At 35.3% G+C, this 23,756-nt stretch overlaps 1 protein-coding gene across 1 annotated transcript in view; it reads right to left on the reverse strand.

Moving 5' to 3' along the window:
- Positions 1-23,756, reverse strand: part of Kcnh7 (potassium voltage-gated channel subfamily H member 7) — a 150,468-nt gene that overhangs the window by 73,687 nt on the left and 53,025 nt on the right. Inside the window, exon 5 of the mRNA XM_059258841.1 lies at positions 5,373-5,798. Within this exon, the coding sequence (XP_059114824.1) occupies positions 5,373-5,798 (426 nt within the window). The remainder of the gene's footprint in view (positions 1-5,372; positions 5,799-23,756) is intronic.

Here is a 23,756-nt window from a genome sequence, read left to right on the forward strand (position 1 = left end):
GCTGTGCTCTGTTATTTCAAGTGGAATATGAATATCTCATTTGCATAATAGTGTCTAGTAAATTCATCTATCATAAAGATCAAATCAAGGTGAAAAGTTCACAATATAATAAAAATTTCTCAGAAGGCTACTAATGTTTTCTGTATGTTCGCTCCCCAGTTCATCTGTCAGGGCAATGAGTGAAATATTTTTGTGAGCAGAAATTCCACTTTCCTATTGGAATTTTGCTGCAAAAAGCCCCTAGTTATTTTGGTTCCAAAGCCTTTCTTGCCTGCATTTACAATTTACATAAAAAAAAATCACTAACGCAAGAATCAGAGGTCCACAAAACAAACAACAAACAAAGCAAATAAAATAGAATTTTAATTTTCAAGGGAGGAAGGAGATAATGATCTGTGTTACTAAGTAGAATTGTCTAGATCCTAAATGTTAATGTCTTGAAAATTTCCCATGGATAATGCAGATATGGGGAAATCTGAGGCAGATAATCACAGCTGACTTTCCGGAGACAAAGGGAATGATATTGTTCCTTAGTATCAATGATATTGAAGCAAATTGATGTGGCAGTGCCATGCTTGGTGAAGCCAAAGGTAGGAACCACAGAATTACTTCTCTTTCTAGATGATATTGATGCCAGTAAGATAGTAACAATATAAGCAAGCCTAGTAAAACCCCAGTATTCATTTTCTTCAACATGTTTGCAACAGTAAAGGAGATCCTCTAGTTATTTCTAATCACATTTAATAATAGTAAAAATTAATGTTAGTTGGAAAAATATGGACAATTGTGTCTTCTTTAGTAAAGCCATATTGTCACATTATCCTCTGTTGTTAATATGTGTGTTTTATAGATAAAATGACATTGTTACAAAATTGGATTTAGGAGTTGACTATAAATAAAATAGTTTAACTTTCAGGTAAAGGAAGGTATTAATGTTTAATCAACAGTGAGAAAAAGTATTTTTTCTAACCCAACTGATGATGCTAATATATAAGAAAAAAATCATTCACATAGTTCATCAAAAAATTGCTCCTATCTTTTAATCATTGGAAAATAATGTCTTTATTAATTTGTTTATGTATATTTGCATGTAGTTTCTAAAAATGCTCACTCATGTGTGCATGAAAGCTTGAATGTTTGTGCTCCAGATGTGAGCACCACATTCTATATGTTTAAACAGCACAACTACCCCTGAAACCCTACCAAATGTGAATCTTCAGGCATGTATGTATATATATATATATATATATATTTGTATGTATATATTGAGATAGGGTTTTGTTATGTAGCCCAAGATGGCCTTCTCCTTCCATATGCTCAGTATATAGGCATGTACAGCCATGCCTGGTCTCTAGACTCCTCTAAATGATCCACACAGAAATTTATGTACAATTCTGATAGGAAAGGGCTAATTCAAACCACCCATTACTGTGATTATATGGTCATGTACGTCTTTCTTGTTGCTCATAGGGTGCCTGAATTGCCTCCAGCCATTTGTACTGTTATGACTAGTAAGCTTCTCATACTCATGATATCCAAAACATCTCACAACACACTGTTTTTTTCTCCTGCACAATACACCTTTTTCTCCCAATGATTTTATCATCTGGATAAAGACCTTACTATCTATGAAAGTTGCTTATACAAGTACCTTCTCTCTCATCCTTACTCCCATCTGAATTATTCAACTAGTGAACGACAAAAAGATATTTAGAATCACTGCTAGCTCTGATTTTTCTTTTATTTTTTTCATGGATATTTAATTAGCCAACAATTTATGATAGATTACATTTAAAATATACCATACATTTATCTATTATCTACATCTCTATTATGTCATGTGTCCATGCTGTTTTCTTACTCATCATACATCACTGTCTGTGCTTTAATCTGGGTGCCTTGCTCTTGACTGTCCAGTACACAGAGAACAGTCTACACAATCTTTTAAAATGTCAATCAAAGTCAGTTCCATTCAAAATAGTCTTGTTAAAGCCACAACAAACAGATCTCACAATTCTTTGTGATTTAGTTCTTATGTCTTAGCACCTCATCTCTGACTTTGATTCAGCTTTGCTGCCACTGGCATTTTTTCTGTTCTTCTAACATTCCAAACCTGATAGTCAACTGAAGAAATGCTGCAACTCTTTCCCTTTTTTCCCCTGAAGTGTTTTGTGTTGTAGTCTCATATGGCTGGAAATTTCTTGCAAGTCTCAACTCAAATGATCTTTCCTTAGTGGTCTTTCCTAGTCTCCCAGTCTATGTTACTCAACTACATAGTATTGTTTCCACCCAATTTGTATCACTTTAGCATTTGCTCCTCTGTGAGCATGTAGAGCAGAAACTTATCTATTTGGTTGACTTCTGAATCTAGAATACTGCCTGCTGCTTTGAAGGCTATTCAGCAAACATTTGCTGATGAATGAGGTATATTATATTGCTACTGAATAGGAATAATGTACAATATAGGACCAAGGAAACCAGTTAATGGCCTAATCTACAAAACTGGAATAATAACTTAACTTACCAGGCCTGATATCAGACAAAATATTTTTTTGTAGTTATTCCTACTTCTTAAAATTTACAGCAAACACAGTATTAGATTTTAATGTTACTTCTTTTTTTAAAAATTCTGTTAAATTTATTATTTAAATTAAATAAAACTCTTAACTGTGTCTTTGGTATTCTAAAAGCAATTTTTAACTTAACTCTATAAATGTGTCAAAGACTGACATGACACAATTAAACTTGTGACATCATCTTTGATACAAGTTAGCATTTGCATGATATGCCCATTAATAAATGTTTCTCAGATACCCTCTCATCTGCTGATACCCAAAATTATTTTCCCTTTTTTGTTTCTGTATTTACTTTTTTTTTAAAATTTTTATTTTGCAATAAAATTCAGTTCTACATATCAGCCACGGATTCCCTTGTTCTCCCCCCTCCCGCCCCCCTCACCTTCCCCCCCCCCGTCCGCCCCCCATTCCCATCTTCTCCAGGGCAAAGCCTTCCCCGCAGACTGAGATCAACCTGGTAGACTCAGTCCAGGCAGGTCCAGTCCCCTCCTCCCAGGCCGAGCCATACTTCTTAGTAGAATGAGGTCAGTAGACATTATGATACCTAGAAGAGTCTCCAACAGCAAACTTTTGCATTTCCTAAATAATTTTTCAGTGTCTTGCTGGTAATTTACATACATTAAACCAAAAATTTGCATATCTCTTAATCTTAATTTCCCCACTCTAAGCTTCAACTTCTTCACTTGCTTTTTCGCCCTCTTTTCCTTAGACTATTTCGTCATACACTGATGTGAATCTCTTAAACTTTCCCTTGCTTTAGTTTATTCAACAGAGTCTTGTTGTAGTATTGATTATCCGAATTACATATTTTAAAGAAATTTTACATTTTTCAAAATGTGTAGTAACTTAAAATAATCCAGCATTTATTCTATCTTTATGGTTGTAATTAGAATTTCTAAATATTCACTATTTTGATCATTGTTGATTGAATGTCATAAATACATTAACTTCTCCTAATAATCTAGTTGCCTATTCATTTATTTTCCAAAGTTAGTTTATACATATATAATGCACACACACTCTCACACACACACACACAATACAGACACTCACACATATATACGCACACACAGACACACATACACATACATATATATTCATACTTTTGAAACAGTGAAATTTTATTCTACAGTTCATCGGGAATAGTTTGTGTATTATAATTGCATGTATACTCCATTATAAGAAATTCAAAGATAAATATCAATGATAAAATGTTTTATATTCTTGTCTTTTAGTTACCACCCAAATTAAGAATCATCATTAAAAGATCTTTAACAACTACTTTTCTTCATTTCATATGTGTTATTTCATTCTAATACCAAATAAAATATCAAATTAACAAAAAGACAACTTTGTTAGCATTCTTTTACAGATGATGAAAGGGAACTAGGACTTTGTCATATTCAATCATCCTGAGCCCAACTAACCTACAGTTTGATGAGCCTTTCAGTAGAAACAGAGACTTGACTTTAAAATTACTGATTCCCCCTGGCAGACAAGTATTCTGTTGTCCTGAAGCCTTCAGTGGCTAGGAAGCAATTATCTGTTGAGATCTCTTTTTCTCTTGAAATATACAAATTAACAAACCAAACAAAGATGATGATGAGGAATTCTTAGGCAGAAAAGGATACTGATTTTTTTTTTTTTTTAAATTCAGCACATTGAGTTTCTCTTTTTTTCAGTCAACTTCCTTGGAGTTACTTTTGTGCCTGCCATGACAATTAGTTTTAATTGTTAAATTGTCAACTTGACAAAATCTACAAAGTTTTAAGGAGGGATTTTCTGAATGGCTTGTGATGTGTCTGTAGAGGAATTGTCTTGAATGCATTTATTGAGGCAGGAAGACCCAGCCTAAAGTGTGTGGCACCATTCTCTAGGTTTGGGTCTGGAACTGTACAAGTGTAGCAAGAGCAATTAAGCAGTGAAGATGCATTCTCCCTCTGCTCTTGGCTGTGGTTTTGACCAGTACTTCAGCTTCCCAATGTCTGGACCTTCCCACACTGATAGAATAGAATCTGCATTGTGAGTTAAAATAAACCCATGATCCTCTTATTTGGTTTTTGTCCAGCTATTTTATCAAAGCTCCAGAAAGGAAAGTAAGACACAAACCTTCTGTAAGTCTTTTCGTTATATCAATACTTACATACTATAACAATTAGTGGTAATTGAATAAAAAGGACACTAATTGAATCTGTCCCAAAGATTCTGTTGAAGATCTGATTATTTTTATGGACCCTCTATTCAGAAAATGTACTCAATGCACACAAACTTGTCATATTTCCTTAAGGTTTCCAACTATATAAGGTATTAGCAATATGTATTAAATATTTTCTGAAATGAGAGATAGAAGTGAAGGAGTTTTGATAAAGGCATTTCATAAGGTGCCCTCTTTTTCATAGTTTGAATAAAGAACAAGTCTCTCTGTGGTCAACACCCCAATAATGATTTAAGAATGAAAGACATCCTTAATGTTTGATATCTTTGCACTCAAGAACTTAATTTGTAGGGATTTTGCTCACTAGTGGTATGCTGCATGCTCTGTGCATGTGTTTAAAAATTCAGTTGTCGGCTACAGCAAGCATAGTATTTTTGCATCTCTTAACAAATATAGAAGGAATTTCAATTATTTGCAAAAGAAAAATGTCTTCATTTCATTTTACAACATTTCCAAGTGAAAATGAATTTCATCTGTGAGATGTAGGAACTTTTGAAGCAACTACTTTTTCTCCTAGTTAACGTAGATTTACTTTTACAATTGCAGTCTTTCAGAAAATAAAATTCTTAAGCAGCTCTTACCTCATCAGAACCTGATCCAAAAATCAGCAAGTCAAAAGGGATGGCTGCAACCATGTCAATCAGGAACCAGCCTTTGAAGTAGTGTATTGCTATTTTGGCAGGATCACTTACCACTTCTTCATTCTGATTTACATAGGTTGTTCTGAAGTTTATTAGAATGTCTATAATAAACATAATATCCACAATCAAGTCTACCACATTCAAAGGGCTGCAGGAATAGCCACATTCTCGTCTTTTCTGTTCTTCTCTGTCATTGAGGAGAAAGGCTGCAGAATAGGGGGTGAATATAGCAGTATAAATGACTAATAGCAAAATAAGCCAATCCCAGACTGCTTTGAAAGGGCTGTAGTGCAATATTGTAAATTTGTTGATGCGCGGCGTCTGCAGCTTGTATTCTGGCAAGACATCTGCTCCCAAAGAGAGAACCTGAGTATGAGAAAGAAAAGCAGACAAGCATAAAAATGCCATTATAAATTGACAGACTTATAGAAATAGTAAGGCAATTATACAACATGATGTATCACGAAGTCATGTTATTTTGATGTATTAATGAAAAACATACATATATCTAAATGAATCTGTATAATGCTTATTTGGTGATGTTGTCAGTTTAAGAAAAATTCCAATGACATTTTTGATAAATAATATTTTTCACCAAAATTTAATGCATATTATTCCTGAGACATTGAGGAATCATTAATGATTTTTTAAGTACATGGATGTTTTTTAAAAATACATAAAATCAGTTAATTTAAGTAATAGTTTAGTTTTCAAATGTCTGAAAGAAGTGGCTGTAAAGAATAAAAGAAATATATATGGACTTAAAGTCAGATTTGATTTATCCATACTAATTAATAATTAAATCTTGATAAATTAATTGAAAAATGAAATCTTGCTAAATCTACTCAGATCTTTAGTTAGGCATGATTTTCTTCCTTGTAATTTGTTTTTAATATGAGCAAAAGCAAATGAGACTAAAATGCACAAAGAAGAGTCTTTTGCTTAGATGATGAAAAGGTAGTTCATATTCTGTTACAAATAATAGCTTCGTCCAATTTTTCTGAGATTTAGAGAATTACACAGGAGCACAAAATGCTTTAGAATTTTTCAGATTATTAACTAAAGTTGTCATAAGATTTTTATCTACTAAGGGGCATGCAAACACTAAGATATACTCTCTTAATAAAGCATCAGGTAAACTAAAATAATTTAGCTTATAGCTTTTGTTTATCTGAGAATATCAGAGCTAAACTTGAGTGATGTCTAAAGTAAATTCTTGATTCTTTGATTTCTACATTCAAATTGAAAAAAACCAAAAATCAAAACATAAGGGATTTCTTCTATATAATGTGCGATGCAGTGAGACTTTTTAAGGGACCTGAGAGGAGCAATATTGTACTTCTCCTACCACACATGTGCACAATGACTCAATATATGAAGTATATGAACTAGACTCTTTTAGATAGCAAATATATCATTGGCTTTATTATGTGGACCCCAGATCTCTGTTGGTATTTTATTTATTTTCTATATTTTTGGAAATTCTATATATATTATATTTATCTTAAGTATGCTAATGATCCTTCTAAGACTTTAATATTCAATTTTATTTTTATTGTTATATCTCATTCATTGTTTCTTCATGCAACAAGTTATTATCCCTCACTTAAAATAGACTTGAAAATTTAACCCCAAATGCTATATGACATAACTATTAAGCATAACACAAGAATTCAGTTAAAATAGGCGAAAAATGGTTATATAATAGCTAAACTAATTTAAATAGCTTTGGAAAACAAGAACCTAATCTGATTATTTATCCAGAGCACAGTAAATCTGAATTAATAAATATATGGAGGAAATGTAAAGTTACCTCAAACTATTGTGAAAAAGACAAGCTAAGCATAAGGACAGTATAGAGAGTTCAATACAGAGAAAAGTGATCTAATATTTTATAAATTATTAAAAATCCTTAGAATCTATGACGTGCTAATATGTAAGTACACCACTTTCCAGATCTGAGTGAGTAAAATGTTTAGCTTAAGATCTCTTCATTTATCACTTGGAAAGAACAAATTATATAGAACACTACTGTCATTTTATTCAGCCTAGAAAGCTAGCATATAAACATCTTGGTTGGAAAGTATGGATCATCTCTCAAGCTGTCATGTAACCCAATGTGACTTTCTCACAAAACATGGTCTCCCTATCTTGTACAATATGAAATTTAAAAAACCTTATTTTGGCTGTCAAAATCTAAAAAATACGGATGTGTTCTGGTTTTTCAGCTCCCCCCTGAATGCTCATGGGCTACTCCAACAAAAAAAGGCTGAAACTTTTAAGCTAAGCAGATCTTTCTAGACCCCAAATCTATAATTTTCCTCACTGAAGAGTATGTAAAGAAAATAGCAAGGACAACAAAACAGTTTGTTTACAAGGAGATACTGTCTGGGATTTCCCAGTGTTTAGGTGGCATGCTTCTGATACAATCCCCAACATGGGGCACCAATGCTTGATCTACTGGAAGTATGAATTAGAATATACACAGCACCTTGGAACTTCTCTTGGGAAGTAAAACTGTGGCTGGAACTCTGTCCCTTCTACACTGACATTTGATGTTTAGATGGACATTGTTTTTGATGTCGTCATACTGGGGGAGAATGGTAGGGTTTTTTTTTTTTTTTTGAGCCCCACTTCACTCAATGTCTGAAGGTAAGAATGGTGCTGTGGTGGGATAGAGGATCTTGATAGAAGAGTCAGGAAAAGATGGCAGCTATGTAGAGACGTTGAACAGAAGTTACAAGTGCATACTGTAGGGGCATGAGGAGACTGAAACTAAAGCACATTGCAGGAGGAAGGACAGCATCACTGATGCTAAGCAAGCATAAAATAGGATGCTGCATGTTGAGGAATTATAAGCAGGCTGCATTTATGCAGAAGGGTAAAACACAAGGGAAACAACGGTGGAGGACAGTGGTGGGAAGACATGGTGAGGCTATGGAGAATCTAATGGGATGGGGCACAGACCTCAGGATCGAGCTTTAGGGCAAGGTTTCTTACATTTAACATGCAAATTCCTTTCAAAGGGAAATATATTTATTTCAGAATCCCTGTGATTTATGTTATTCATAATTATAATATTAAGAAACTACGTCAAAATTGTTTGGCGTATACCACTCAATATGACTATTATGACTTAATTTGTACATCTCAAATTCATGTTTATGTCCTAATCCACAGCATCTGTAAATGTGACCTTATTTTGAAATATGGCCTTTACAGGTAGAATCAAGATAAAATGAAGCCAGAGTGGTACAATAACTGATGTTTTCATAAAAGAAGAGATTCAGATGCAGAAACACAAAGACATGTGCAAAGAATCCCACAAGCTAGTGGAGGCAGAGGGACCTGCAAGTCAATGATAGCCAAGCACAGCAGGGCTGAAGACGGAAAGAGGTGTGTCTTTCCCCTTGGACTTTCAAGAAGGAAACAGTGTGTTAATACTCTAATTTGGAGCATGCAGGATCCAAAGTTATGAAGGAATATAATCTCATTGTTTTAAAACACTTTTTAATACTTTATTATCTGCAGCCACAGGAAACTAATAAAATGACAAAAATAGAAAGATAAGTTATAAAATACTTAACATCTGTGAACTTAAATTGTTAATATTTGACATTTCTGTGTATCAGAAAAAATTGAACCTTGGCTACTTGACATGGGCCAATCTAATACATAAAATCATGGTTTTTCTTTTCAAAACCTCACGCCTTTTTGAAAAAGAAAAATGGTGTTACAACTCTCAAAGATTTAATTGCTGTTTCAGGATAATCTGACATAATCCTTAAGGCAAACACTGCTCTTTTTGGCCTTTGAAAGCCAATTTAAAAGGCATTACTTTGTAACTCTAGAGGTTTTGTTTACTTAAAGCTAACTTTAGGATATTATTGAATTCTCCATCCAGTGATTATATAACTAAATTATCTCTGAACCTGGGTTTAGAATAGTAGCTTATTTATTATATTGCAATAGAATATACTTCAACATAGAACTGTTGCCTTTTCTTATATACAGTGGGGTACATTTTGATGATATGAGATCAAATGTTATATTACAGATTGTTAACTTGTGCATGGCTTTGCACAAATCATATGATCACCAATCTTCCTGTAACTTTATTAGTAAAAGAATTTCAACAACTTTTGTTTACATGCCATATTTTAACATCATGAGTTCTCATGAGTTGTGCTTGTAGTCAGGTAGGGGATAATTCTGTATTGGAAGGTCATTATTTTTATGATTCAGAAGATTATTATATTGACTCAAATCTCACAAACACAGAAAGAATAAGATTTTTAAAAAGAATTCATCACCCCGTGATGATCAGTTTGAAGATTGTTAAGTATTGCTAGTCAGGGAACATGGTCACGTTTCACTTGAGAAAAATGTATCAGGTAATAAATTGTGGTGAAAAGAAGGCCATGAACAGAGATCAGAGCTCACTGTGGTCTTTGGTACCTTGAGAGAGATATATCAAGAGGATTTTTGAGGGGCTAGGTATCAGAGATACATAATACATTTGAGATATAAATGCCTCTAAAGAATGAAGGATGAGGAGTAGACAAAAATTTCTTTACCTATAGCTCCGACCCTAACACATCTAAATTAATATGACCTGTGGTGTAAGTTTCTGAATGCACAACCAAGATTGGAACAAGGGAAAGAGCATTTCCAGAAATCTGAAGATCTGAAGTTAAGTATTAGGTATGATTCTGCTAAGTCATTACTCTCTTTGGATCTCATTTTTTTCACCTATGTGGTAGGTACAGTGATATTAATATATGCCCAAATCACCACTCTGTGTAGAAGTACTCTATAATATCATACCATCATAGTATACCTTATCATATCATCATATAACTTTAATGAATTATATAATAAAATAGGGAAGTTTTTATTATCATGTATATAAAGCATTTTCATCACGGTTTAGAATTGTAGGATAATCTACATCATGGCTTAGACATCAGTATTTGTATAACACCTGGAGAAATTTTAAGTTGGACTGAAATTGCTTTAGTTGCCTATTCCTTACAACAAACTAAGGCAAAGTTTTGTGACTTAAAAGAGTAGATGTTAATTATTTGTAGTTTTGTGTATCAGATGTGAATGAAAGTAGGGCTTAGAATGAAGGATTTCTGTGCTGTATGATGAGAGCTGGGGTTTGTTTAGTGATACTTACTTTGTGAGGAAGTCTTGGCTTTGGCTTTCTCACATGGTTAACCCCTCGATAAGGCTGACTGCAGGGCAGAACTCACCCACTATACTGAGGGAGCTTTGTTCTCATGTTCTCTCTCTCCTCTTTGTTTCTTTATCTCCCTTTCTTTCACTCTAGGCCTTCCTTTCCTCCCTCCTTCCTTCAATTCTTTGCTTCTCCAATTTCAGTAACAGAAACTGCTAGCCTTCTCAGTGTCCATATGTGTGTGTGTGTGTGTGTGTGTGTGTGTGTGTGTGTGTGTGTGTGTGTGTTCCATAGTCAGAGCAGAAGCAGGTCAGTCCGAATTCAAGAACGTGGAAGGATGTTTTTTACTTCTTGTCAGGGGACATAGATTGCAGAAGAGGAGAAATCACTTGTGGTGATTTTAGAGACAAATTAGTGACAATTCTTGCTTTTAGGTGAATGACATCTGTAGTTTATTTTAAATTATTTTTTTTATTTTATTCTATATATATGAATATTCTGCATGTGCATACATTTGTGTACGATGTGCATGCCTGGTGCTCACAAAAGCCAGAAGAGAATATCTAACGCCCTGGAAGAGAAGTTACAGATGGTTATGAGCTGCCTGGTGAATGTGGGAGTTGAAAGCAGGTCCTCTGGAAGAGTAGCCAGTGTTCTTCACCACGAGCCATCTCTCTAGCCCCTGTAGTTATGCTTAAAAAATATCTTGTACCTGCTGGCGGTGGTGGCGCACAGCTTTAATCCCAGCACTTGGGAGGCAAAGCCAGGTGGATTTCTGTGAGTCTGAGGACAGCCTGGTCTACAGAGTGAGATCTAGGACAGCCAAGGCTACACAGAGAAACTCTGTCTCAAAAAAAAAATTTCTTACCATTTAGGACTATAGGGTAAAATATTTATGGATATAAGGTTGTAATATTAGATATTTTCTTCAATATGGCCTGGAGTATGAAGAGAAGAAGGAAGTCTGATTATGCATAATGCTCACTATACTTAGTTTATGTTAGAACTGGGTGATTGAATACCAATCTCCCTATTTCACAGCGTGTTTAAGATATTTAACTATAAACACTGTAAAATAATTCTAGAATATCAAGAAGTATCATGTATATATGATATAATATATATTTGCTATCTTATCCCTAGTTTCATCTTTTTTGTTTAAAACTGACAATAAATTATATATTGTACTTACCTTCTTTCAAAAAACAATGAGTTCAAAAATACTATGTGACTATTTTTATTGTCCTTTACATGATTTAAGTGGTCTAAATGCAAATACATTTTAATAATATGAAATATTATGTATTTTTCAAATAATAAACAAAAAATTTAAGTCAAAATAAGTCAAAACTAATCATGAAAGTGCTCTGGAACTATTGTTTTGGGAAATGAAATGTTAGGTAGGTAAATATTTGTTTATCAATGTAATGAGAGTCCTCCAAGTCTATTAACTAGAAAAATCTGGTACCCAGTCAATTCCATTTCCTTAAGAGAGCCAACATTCCCTACACACTTGAGAAATGCCATACTTTAGAAAGATAAAACATGATTAATTGAGCTATTATAAGAATTTTATTCTAAGAGAAAAAGGAAAGACAAGAGGGGTAAAAACTCACTGTATAAAACTAAGATTCCATGGTATCCAGAGCGACATTTCTATTTTCTTTCCCCACAAACTACCAATTAAATGTACAGTTTAATACAGACTAAATTTTTTTTTTTTACCAACTGTATTTTTTTCTTCTTGCTAATACATTGCTATTTGTTTAATTTCCAATGGGTTTAGTGTTATATATAACTGAAGTCTTTATATGAAACAGCACTATTTATTCAATGGAGATCCACTTTGAACATTTTTTTTTTTTGGTGTGTGTGTGAACACCAGGATTAATAACTACTTTTTGCTTTTGAAAAGTGCAGTAGGGAATGATTAAGCCTTCCAAAAGATTAGGCAGTACTTTGGCAGTCATTAACTACCATGCTGCACTGTTAGGGGAGCCGGTTCACCTGTTATTTACCTTTGACTTGGGACTTCTACTTAACTAACAGGCTGGCTTTGTTTCTATCCACTGGGAAGAGTACTGAGTAGCAAAGTGAATCAGATCGCCTATATAGAACCAGGAAAGATTTATACTCCCCAGATTTTTAGCATATGATTTGAGCTAAACTGAGTAACTACCACCAAAGCAGGCATTCTCTAATGATGACTACCTAGATATTCAAATAAGAAATATGTAGAAGAATCACATCTTAAATGTCACAAAGGAATTGATTTTTTTTAAAAGTAAATACGAAGTTAAAACAAAGTAGCACAATCATTTGACATTCTGAATTCAAATGATTTTCTAAGGTTTGAAATTGGCCAGTAGAGGAGTGTGTGTGTGTGTGTATGTGTGTGTGTGTGTGTGTGTGTGTGTGTGTGTGTGTATGTGTGTGTGTGTATTTGAGTACATATTATTTTTTGATTTTGTAAAAATCAGATGCACATAGGTCTAGGTTCTGCTATAAATTAGGTTTAGCATTGCGTTTTTTATGCTAACTGATAAAACCTCTGTTCCTAAAGGTATGAAACTTGCTGGTTTATATTATATGGAGATATATGTTTCTCAGGAAATATGTATTCACTCCCTTTATCAGATTTTTCAGAGTCATCTATTACCTATAAGACATTAAAAACCCCAATTAAGAAGAAGGGCATGATAGCATGCACCTATCACTTTAGCACTGTGGGCAGACAGAGACAGGTGGATCCCTACAGTTCATTGGCTAGCCAGTCTAGCCAAATTGATGAGCCTAAAGTTCAATGAGAGACCCTGTCTCAAAGAATAGTGTGAAGCCACCAAAGAAGACACCCAACTTCAACACACACATGCACACATGTTGTATGCACACCTCCACACACATGTGTCCACACCCACACCCACATAGGCCCTCCCTCTACACACACATGACTTAGAACATGGTTTTCTGGGAATGTCTTGGGACTACAGTCACATTTTTTAATCATGGTGTAAGAGTCAGAGATAGGGACTGAGACAAGCAGAGAGAAAGAAAGGAAAGATACAGAAACTCTGTCTCTCTGTTAGAAAAGATGAGGACTGAAGAGGAGGGAAAAGAAGATAACACATAATTAGAGACACAAGGCAGGACCCCAGGTCAGTGTAGCCCTCAACCCTCAGCAGGGAAATTTCTTCTTGCTATAGGTGCTAATGAACACAGAGACCTACCACATGACAACAGGACAAAGTACAGAGAGTGAGAGACTTTGGAGTGCTACTCCTGAGTGAAGTGTTTGCATCACACTCATCTCCTGCAGGCCTTGAGAGCTACAAGGAGGAAGGAACAGGAAGATCTTAAGAGCGAGGGGTGGCGTACAACTGTAAGGAGACAGCATTTTATAGACACAATAAGGCTGATGTACATGTGAACTTACATTTACTGTAACAGGATGTGTAGGACCTGGACAAGCTCAAGCCAGACAAACTCCCAGAATAGAGGTGGAGAGGTAGGCACAAAGTCCCACTCCTAGCTAAGAAGTTATTTGCTATTGATAGATACTATGAGAGTGAAAATCAGTTTTCTTCCATGGAGTAACACTGAGCAAATCAAACACACACCACCAGGGAGGAGCCATGCTCAGGAGTATAGTTGACCAATACTAAACAAGTTCCATGTCTTTAACGGCTTTTCTTCTTTTCCTTTCTTTCTATTTCAATAGTAAGAAAGAACATAGATTGGGATGGGGAGTAAAGGGTTGAGGATCTGGGTGGAGTTGGAGGTGAGGAAAAATATGATAAAGTATACTGTATTAAATTAGCAAAGAGTAATAACAAACATAACACCAATATTGCTAGTAGAAATTGTGCTCAAGGTCACAACGATATCAAGGGTGGCATCCTGCCTGAGGAATAGATGACTCCCAAATTCACAAAAGGTTTCTGAAAACTCCCAAGGCAAAAGCTCTGCTAACTGTCAGATGTGAGCTGAGATTTTGTGGGAGATGGATGTGTTAATTAGTCATCTTTATTATTCTTCAATGGAGATGCATATCGAAGCATCATATTGTATTCTATAAATATAGGGTAGCCTTTCCTTCCAGCTAAATCTTCAAATGAGAAATGAGAAAATTCCATTGCTTTGTTTCTGTCTAATGGGTAGTTAATGAGTCTTACTTGGTTGGACCATGTCTGATGGCTAGAAGTTGGCCAAGAGTCTATGATAATTCATTCCAACTGCAAGGATTTACTCAAGCCATTTTCATTCCTGGAAGTCTTTCACTTGCCTTCTGGACTTGTTCTTTTTGGAGACGTGACAAACTTCATTGGGGATCCAGAAGAACAGGGATTACAAATGCCAGTGCATCAGTAGCCCAACTAGTATAACCACAAAAAGCAAAAATAAATGACTTCCAAAGAACTTGCTGTTAACCCTTCTGCCTACTTTTGTTTTGTATTCCTTCTTTCTCTCCCTTTCCCCTTTTCCTCTGTCTGTCACTTTCTTCCATAACAAAAGGTTTAGCAGAAACCCAAGTGGTGCAGAAAAAAATTATGAATTAGGTTATAGAGTTATGTTCTACACTTTAAATTACCTTAAAGCTTTAACCATGTTACTCAGTTTTCTATATTTGAAGTCACTCTATATCCATTGTAACCCATGCAATAAATACTCACTAATATTTTCTACAGGATGACTAACCTGTGATCCAAATGTTCAAGTACATGTAAGGTTAAAGAGGCTGCTTATGTGAGAAATTATGTTTTACCATTTTAAATTTAAAAGATTCTTTGAAAAATGTCTTTCTAGGATTTAAGATATTCCCTAAATAGATTAGGGAGACTTGATTACAAAAAATAGTATTGCAAGCACAAACTATGGCAATATTAAAAATAAATGATTAAATAGATATCTTAACCTTAAACATGGAATAAAACTATATGATAAGAGAAAACTATAAAAATACTTTGATCTTAATTATATATTATCTGAGCGTGGTGGTTTGAATAAAAATGCCCCTCATAGGGAGTGGCACTCTTCAGCTGTGTGATCTTTTTGGAGTAGGTGTAGCTTTGAGGTCTCAGAAGCTGAAGCCTGGCCAGTGTGTCACTGTTACTTCCTGCTGCCTGCAGATTAAGATGTAGAACTCTCAGCCCTTCTCCAGCACCATGTCTGCCTGCATGCTGTCATTCTTCCTGCCATGATGATAATGGACTAAAACTCTGCAACTGTAAGCCATCCCAGTCAAATGTTTTTCCTTTATTAGAGTTGCAGTGTCATGTCTCTTCACAGGAATAGAAACCCTAACTAAGACACTGATCTGCTAAGAGAAGGAAAAATATCAAGTATTCTATTAAAATCCATGTTGGTTCTGTGAATTAAATATGAGACTGATTCTATCAAAATCTAGAGATAGTTATACCCAAAGGTTACCTGGGGGTACCAGTGAGATAGTGCTATCAAACACAGTCTTTTAACAACATTTTTTTCAAATTCAGACAGAATAATTTAGATGTGATTCATTACAAAAAAAATCACCTTTGACTTCTGTAGTAACTTTCTACCAATAAGCACATGCATGATCTAAAATAAATGAAGAGAAATAAAGATGATCTTTTAGCTTATTTAGAAGACTTGATAAAGAAGCAGGAACTTTATATGAGTAATCATTAGCATCCTATTTTTCACATCACTTCTCAGAGATAACTTCATAGGAGGTCATTTTTCTTGATTCTAAATGGTCACAAATTTCATTTTGGCTGATATTATACTTTGTCTAATCAGAAATATTTCAGCTTTGATATTTTTGCAAAAAAGAAACCTTTTAAGATTTCTTATTCCTCCTTGGTGGAAGCATGAATGTGATAATACCTAACCAAAACATAAAGCATCATACATTCAAGGAACAAATGGAAATCAAGCCACTGTGTGCCTCCTCACGGGAAGCACAATTTTCTCAGTAATAGCCAGCTCATTAAATGTGCAAAATACAATTGTGTATGCACATTGCTTTTCTTGATTTCTTAATTGCAGCTTTTATGTCTTACCAGTATATAAATTTTCTAGATTTTCTTTCAAACATACCTTTGTATTTGAAATTATCATTTTAATTTTTTGTTGAACATGGATGAATAGCAAAACATATGAATTATTTCTTTTGAGATCTTTCAAATTTCAAATGACAAATAGAGGATATCATCCTTTAGTGTATCTTGTATCTTAAAAAAATTCTTACTAATTCAGTCTCATTGATAAATTATTTAGGCTTTTCACATGTAAAGTATTCAAAAGCCTCCATTCTACACTGGCATCTAAAATAGTGTTTATCCAAACTTCTGGATTTCATACTCTAGTAAAAATTTGAGTTACTGGTCAGTGAGATCCTGTAGATTCCCTCAAACATTATAGGCGGTGGCTAATGGTATTGGTTACCCTCCACAACCTGATGGTGAGACCCTATTGCTGAAGGTACCAATAACTTGAATTGGGACATGGAAAAAAACTACATGGTATTCAACTGGAAGCTTTGCCATGGTTGTATACTGTTCATAGTGCTTGAAGATACTATATATGCTACCATAGGAGAAAAATAATCATTGATATCACTCACCTGCAAAACAACCTGCCTGTAAGATATGCCCACTGCTATAATTGTGGCATAAACATTGTAAGAGTAATTAAGCACCGTTTGATTGGATTAAGACTTGCTTCATGAGATACAACCTGTATTTGACACTTATCAATGAAGCCAAGGATCTGAAGCTAGGTAGGCATTGGCCCTATGAAAATACCTACTCCTCTCATTCTGCTAAATGAACACATCAATAAATGATTCCTAATAACATATTGCTACACCCAGAGACCAGTGCATCACTAAACCCTCATCATATTAGCTTCTTCTTGCAGTAGGTAGTAATTAACACTCAAACCCACAACTGGTCAATGTGCAGAAAATAAGAGACTTTGAATATTAAGCCCTAAGTGGGATGTCTGTAGCATATCCCTCCTCTCAGTGCTCAGGGATCTGGGTGGCTGTGGGGGTGGGAAGACTCTGAGAACCAGAGGTGGTGGATGACTTCAAGGAAACAGCATTTTCCAGATACTACAGTCCACAAGCACATATGAACTCATAGAGGGTGTGACAGTATGCACTAGACCTGTATAAACTCATGACTGACAAAGTCCCAGCATGGGGAAGGAAGTCCCTGTAGACAGGAAGATAGCCAGAAATAATAGCTTCCAGGAGAAGAAAACAATCAAGTTTATTCAATGGAGTGACTCTAGGTCTAATAAACACATTCTAGGGCAGATTCCATACCCAGGGGTAACTGGCTAACACAAATTGGACTCCATGGCTTTTTTGGTTGTTTGTTCAATATTTTAAAGAAAAGGAACATCAAGTTAGCCCAGTATTAATATTTTAAACAATGTGTTCTGAAATGAGGAACATTGATTCACACATACTAAATGACAATTAAATACAAGCAATAAAGGATGTTAAAGGAGAATGTGTTGCTACAAAATGGAAAAACACATCAGTCTATGGGCCTCTTTTTACATCCCCTCTGGTAGAATGAGGCTTATTATTATCATGTTATTTCCAAATAATTTGTTTGTCTTCAAGAATAAATTTTGCTTTTTCTTTCCTATGGCAGTGGAAATTTTTGTTTTGGGAATTTACAAGATATTAGAAGAAAAAAAAATCAGCCTGAAGTATTTCATACTAAGGCCTGGAAAAGAGAGCATATTGTCAGTTGTTGGGTATGTAAGCAGAAGTTATCAAGCCACTAAGAAGTTGAAAGTGATTTTTTTTTAAACTAAAAATTATGAAAGCAATGTTGACTGAATTCTACATGTAATTTACCATGCTAGTTCAACAGGGAAAAATGGACATTTATGCATAAGTGTTGGTCCTTTGAGGGCTACCTAGAGACTTATAAACAACAGAAATTTATTTCTTAGAGCTTTGTAACCTAGAAAGTCAGTATCAAGAGTCATCATCCTCAAGTATTTTTAATGTGCAAACATGGTTTCACAAGCTTTACAAAGGCTGGCTTCCCACCCTTTGCCTTTAGAGTACAAGAAATGCTTGGAAATATGAATTTTAACAAGTAACAGTAGCAAATTCAATATAGTTACTCTGATGTGCTATTATATTTTAATGCTAACATATAGGTGAATTTATATGTATACTTGCATGTTTATATATATGTGTGTGTGTGTGTGTGTGTGTGTGTGTGTGTGTGTGTGTGTGTGTGTTTGTGTTTGGAAATGTTAGATAGCAGGCAGAACAAAAGAAATTTTGAAAACAGATTTGTAAGGAAGGCTGCAAGCAATAGATAAGCTTGTGAAATGATGCAGTTATTATGAAGTTATAGACTTCAAAACACAAAATAACAGGAAGTCAGTGAAGTACTGACTTCCATCTAAATTGTATCTTAAGGAATACTAGTGTAAAAATGCATGCACTTTGATCTAAACAACTCTTGTTCAAGCAGCTGGCTCTTCAAATAAATAGAAAAGTGCTTATGGAACTAAGACTCTAGGTTTCCAGTGGGTATGGGAAGTAGAATCAAATAGAGAAGAAAGAGTCTATATAGAAATCTCTTAAATCATTCATTCATTAAACCATTCAACTCATATTTACTGAAAACGTACTCCATGCTGACACTGAGCTAGGTTCTATGAATACAGAAATAAAACATTCACTTTTACTTTTGAAGCGCTCACATTTTAGTAAGGCTCACAGTGTAACTGAACAGCACTTGAAGTAAGTTAAGAAATAGAAAATAAATGTGCTTATTACCATGATAGTATTAGTCACAGTGGCTGGAGAAGACTGAGAAGAGTTCCCTAGTACAGAATTATGTGTGTAGAGCCTTCTTAAGGGAAAATAATTCCTTGAATTAAGGATACATTGGAGTTCTTCAAATAAAAGTTTGAGGAAAAGATACTGTTGCAATTGTGGCCTGAATGTTATAAGAGTACCCACTCACTTTCTGATTCCATCTAAAGCCTATTCCACAAGATGTAACTTATGCAATTAACTGGGTGAAAATTCCACAGTTGGCTAGGTCATAGGACCTACTGGAGAATCGAGTGCCTTCATCCTATTACATACATAGTAATAAACTGACTTCTATTTTCTTATCAATATGCTCATAGATTGGTGCATCTCAACCCTCATCAGAGAAGCTTCTCTTGTAGTAGATGGAAATTAACTTAGAGACCCACAACGGTCCAACAAGACAGAATAAGAGACCGTGGAGTGCTCAACTCTAAATGGAGCATATATTTGACACTCCTCCCTCCAAAGTCCAGAGATCATTGCAGAAGAGGGGATGGGAAGATAATTGTAAGAGCCACAGGGAATAGACATTGGCAGTGAAATAGTAATTCCGGGACATCACAGAGCCATTGCACACACGAGCTCACTGAGCCTTTGACTGCATGTACAATGGGTGGGCTAGGGGTTGGTGAAGTCCCACCCTTATCTGAGGAGTTGTTGGTAACAGGAAAAAAGTCCTGTGTAAACTCTGAGAGGCAATACATGCCCTGGCAGGTGGCTTTATACCTATGTACATAGAAGCTGCATTAAGTGGACTTGAGGGATTTTTTTTCCCCTTCTTTTAAAGAGCGCTTGACAAAAAGCATAGATGAGATGGGGAGATATTGGAAAGAAGCAAATGAGGTTGGATTTAATGAAAACACCTTATAGACATTATGAAATCCTCAGTAATAAAGGAGTCAAAGGGCAAAGCTTTTTAGAAAAAGGAACATCAGAGTTAGTTAAAATTGAGCTGAGAATATCAGTTTGTGTTGTTACACAGTTTTCTATGAAGTGGTTCCTGACAATAATGAGGAACTTATAGTAGCAGCACTACAGAATTCTTTGTAAGAGCTAGACACTGTTTTGTAAAGAGATATACCCAGCAATATTTTTTCTCAATTTCCACATCAATTTTTATCAATTTCTAGTTTTCAGTGAAGAAACTGAATGCCTACAAGTTGAACAAACATTCCAGGGTCATAAAATTGAACTGCAGAACTACTGTTAGATCTTGCATTGCTTGTTTTGAAAGCCCAAGATCTTAAAGACCGTTTAGGACCAGCAAGAAGACTCAACAAATAAGGGGACTGGCCACCAAGCCTGTCAGCCCATCTGAGTTTGAGCCTTTTAACCCACATGAATGAAGGAGAGACCCAACTTTCACAGGTTATCCTCTTAACTTCCATAAGCCTGCTCTGTCCATCCATTTGCCCCCATTTGCAATCACACACGCACACACACACACACACACACACACACACACACACACACACATACACACACACATTAAAAGTTGAAGACCATTTAGTACTATATTTGTATCGTGCATGTAAGTGGTATCATATGCCATAATAATATTAAGCATTTTCCTGATGAACAGTTAATCATTTAATTACATATTCAGATTTTCAGTTGTTAAGGACCATTTTATCAGAATAAAGGTAGTTTTATTGCAATGTATTAAAGTTAGTGATTCTGAAAATAACTTGATATGAGAGTTTCATATTTCTGGGGAGAAATGCTGGAACCTTAAACTAAGGTGGTCCCTCCACATGGCAAGCAGTCTCTCAGGTGCTCCCAGTGATTTCTGCTTCTTAATACTCAAGCCTTTTGTAATCTTGTCTTCAAGAATGTAGGTTGGATTTATAGATGTGACCCTATTGACAGAATGTAGCCAAACGTACGGGTGTTACTTCTAATACTAATACAAATAGATGTTGTCTTTGCATTGTGTGTTCTCACTCCATCTTCGCCTCCAGAGTAAAAGGAAAGTGATGAGAAGAAGTCCTGGTGGAAATATCAAGAACAACTTAGAAAGAGTATTTCTGAGTCCTATATCCCTACCCATGTTCATGGAAACAGATCATTTCCTATTTTATCCTAGAGATGCCTACAGTCATGACCAATAGGCACTTGAATGATGCCATGACTTATAGGCACCCTTTTTCAGCCTTGCAAAAGACCCGGAGTAAGCCACAGCCACTCAAGGAAGTCTGTCCTCAGTCCACGACCCACAGAGATGTGAGGTTGCAAATGCTATTGTTCCAGACGTTAAGACTGAGGTTGATTTCTTACTCAACAAAAGGTACTTGATATGTCAAAACTATCATCCTGTCATATATACTATAGGTCCCTAGGGACAACTTAGTGTATGTGTAGTAGGATGACACTGTATAATTATGCCATTTACATACTACTGAAGCAAGTAATATCCCATAAGAGATTGCTGTCTCTAATTGACAATAAAGCCCTAATGAATTCAAATTGCCTCAGAGTAATGATCCTTTTTTCCCAGCCCCCCAGACAAAAATGTCTTTCTGGTATTTCTAGAATATTTTTGGAAACTCCATAGCAAACCCTCATGCCAGCTATCATGGCATGAAGCCAGTTACTCGGGCTTCTATATCCATTCTCTACCAGATTGTTCTTCAATCTGAATATCAGGCTGATTCTTTACCCTGTATCAGTGTGTGTATGTGTGTGTGTGTGTGTGTGTGTGTGTGTGTGTGTGTGTGTAAGAAACTACAGTTCTTACAATATAGTTGTTATTGTTACACATACAGTAGAGCTAAGTTAAGTAACTGCTGAGATGTATACAGCGAGCGCTTTCAAAAACAGCAAGATTATAATGCACTCCTATAGCCGAAATTCACGAGTATATAGGATATTTATACTACTTAAATAAGTACCTTTCACTGTGATTTTTCCTCTCAAATAGTAGACAAAGAAGAAGGCAATTTTAAAAATGGAGTCCTTGAAGTCCCCCACCCACCCTGATGTGTGCTTTCTCAGCCTCATGAGTCACGGCTGTGTGCATACAGTTGGCTCAGATGAGCTGGCACCCTTGAAATGGCAGCAGCTGCACTGAACAATTATCAGGCTCTAACTGAGAAAATTTCCCATGGGGGACAAAGAGCCAGCTGGGCATTGCTGGTGCTTGTCTGGTGGACGCTGGTTTGTAGGAACACTAAAATTCCCAGGGCAGCAATCAATGGGTGAGATAATTCCACCAAGAATATGTTAACCCAGAAGAGCTTCAACTGGAGAAGACCCTTTTGTGGGAAGCAGTTTGCCTTCAGTGAGGCTGACTGGAAGCCTGTTCTGAACATCCAAAATCTGCATGAAGCCTTCAGAGTACTGCATCTCATTAGGGAGCCTGCTGTCCGTTAATGAAACTCAGTTCATCAGTCCTTAGTCTTTTCAAATGTAACTTGTTGAAATAATACTCTTAAACTTTCTGATCCAAATTATACTGGAACTCTATACATAGAACAGACTTTCAGTATTAATCTTGTGAAGCATATTTGTTATATCAAAGGCTATATCAAAATATTAAAATTTTCTTGGCATCACTGTCAAATAATCCTCCAGATCACTTTAATCCATTCAGTAGTTCAAAAAACTTCATTATCTTAGAACTATCATTTTCCTTATTATGAATACAGATGCTAAAATGAGTTAATTTTTGAAGCAGATTTTATATTTTTAATGCTATGCATATTTAAAATAAAAGTTATAAATCTTAAACTAATGAAAGGTTTTCTTCCTAGCTCATTTAAAATTACTCCCACTTTACTAAGCAATATATCACTTGCTCTTTATCATTAATAGCACAGGTTCATTAGTGCACTCTATTAAATACACTATCAGAAATCTTTAAGCATAGCTAATCTTGAAATAATAGATGAGACAATTGTTAACCCCATTATGATTTTTACTAAGTAATGATGGTGGAACACAAGGTTTCATTTCCTTGTGAGTTGAGAAGAGAGTATCTTTCCAGGAAATATTTGCAAGTTTAAAGATACACATGGTAAGTTCCCATTATCACCTCTGGTAGAAATACAGCTTCTAAGATGTGAGAATGGTTTGATGCACAAAAGCATCACATTTGCAACATCCCTTTATTTTAGCAATAAAAATGCTCCTGGGTTCGAAGCAGAACATCAGATTTATTTATGGTTTTGATACCTCAGATGGAAACAAGATGTCTAGAACTTCAATGAGCACATAAACATTGTCCCTCAGTGGTAACGTTGTACCTGATTTTTAAGAAAAACTGTATTCAAAACAGCAAAAGAGAAGTAGGGGACTCTTA

The sequence above is a fragment of the Peromyscus eremicus genome, chromosome 4 (assembly GCF_949786415.1).
Source record: "Peromyscus eremicus chromosome 4, PerEre_H2_v1, whole genome shotgun sequence".
Lineage (NCBI taxonomy): Eukaryota > Metazoa > Chordata > Mammalia > Rodentia > Cricetidae > Peromyscus > Peromyscus eremicus.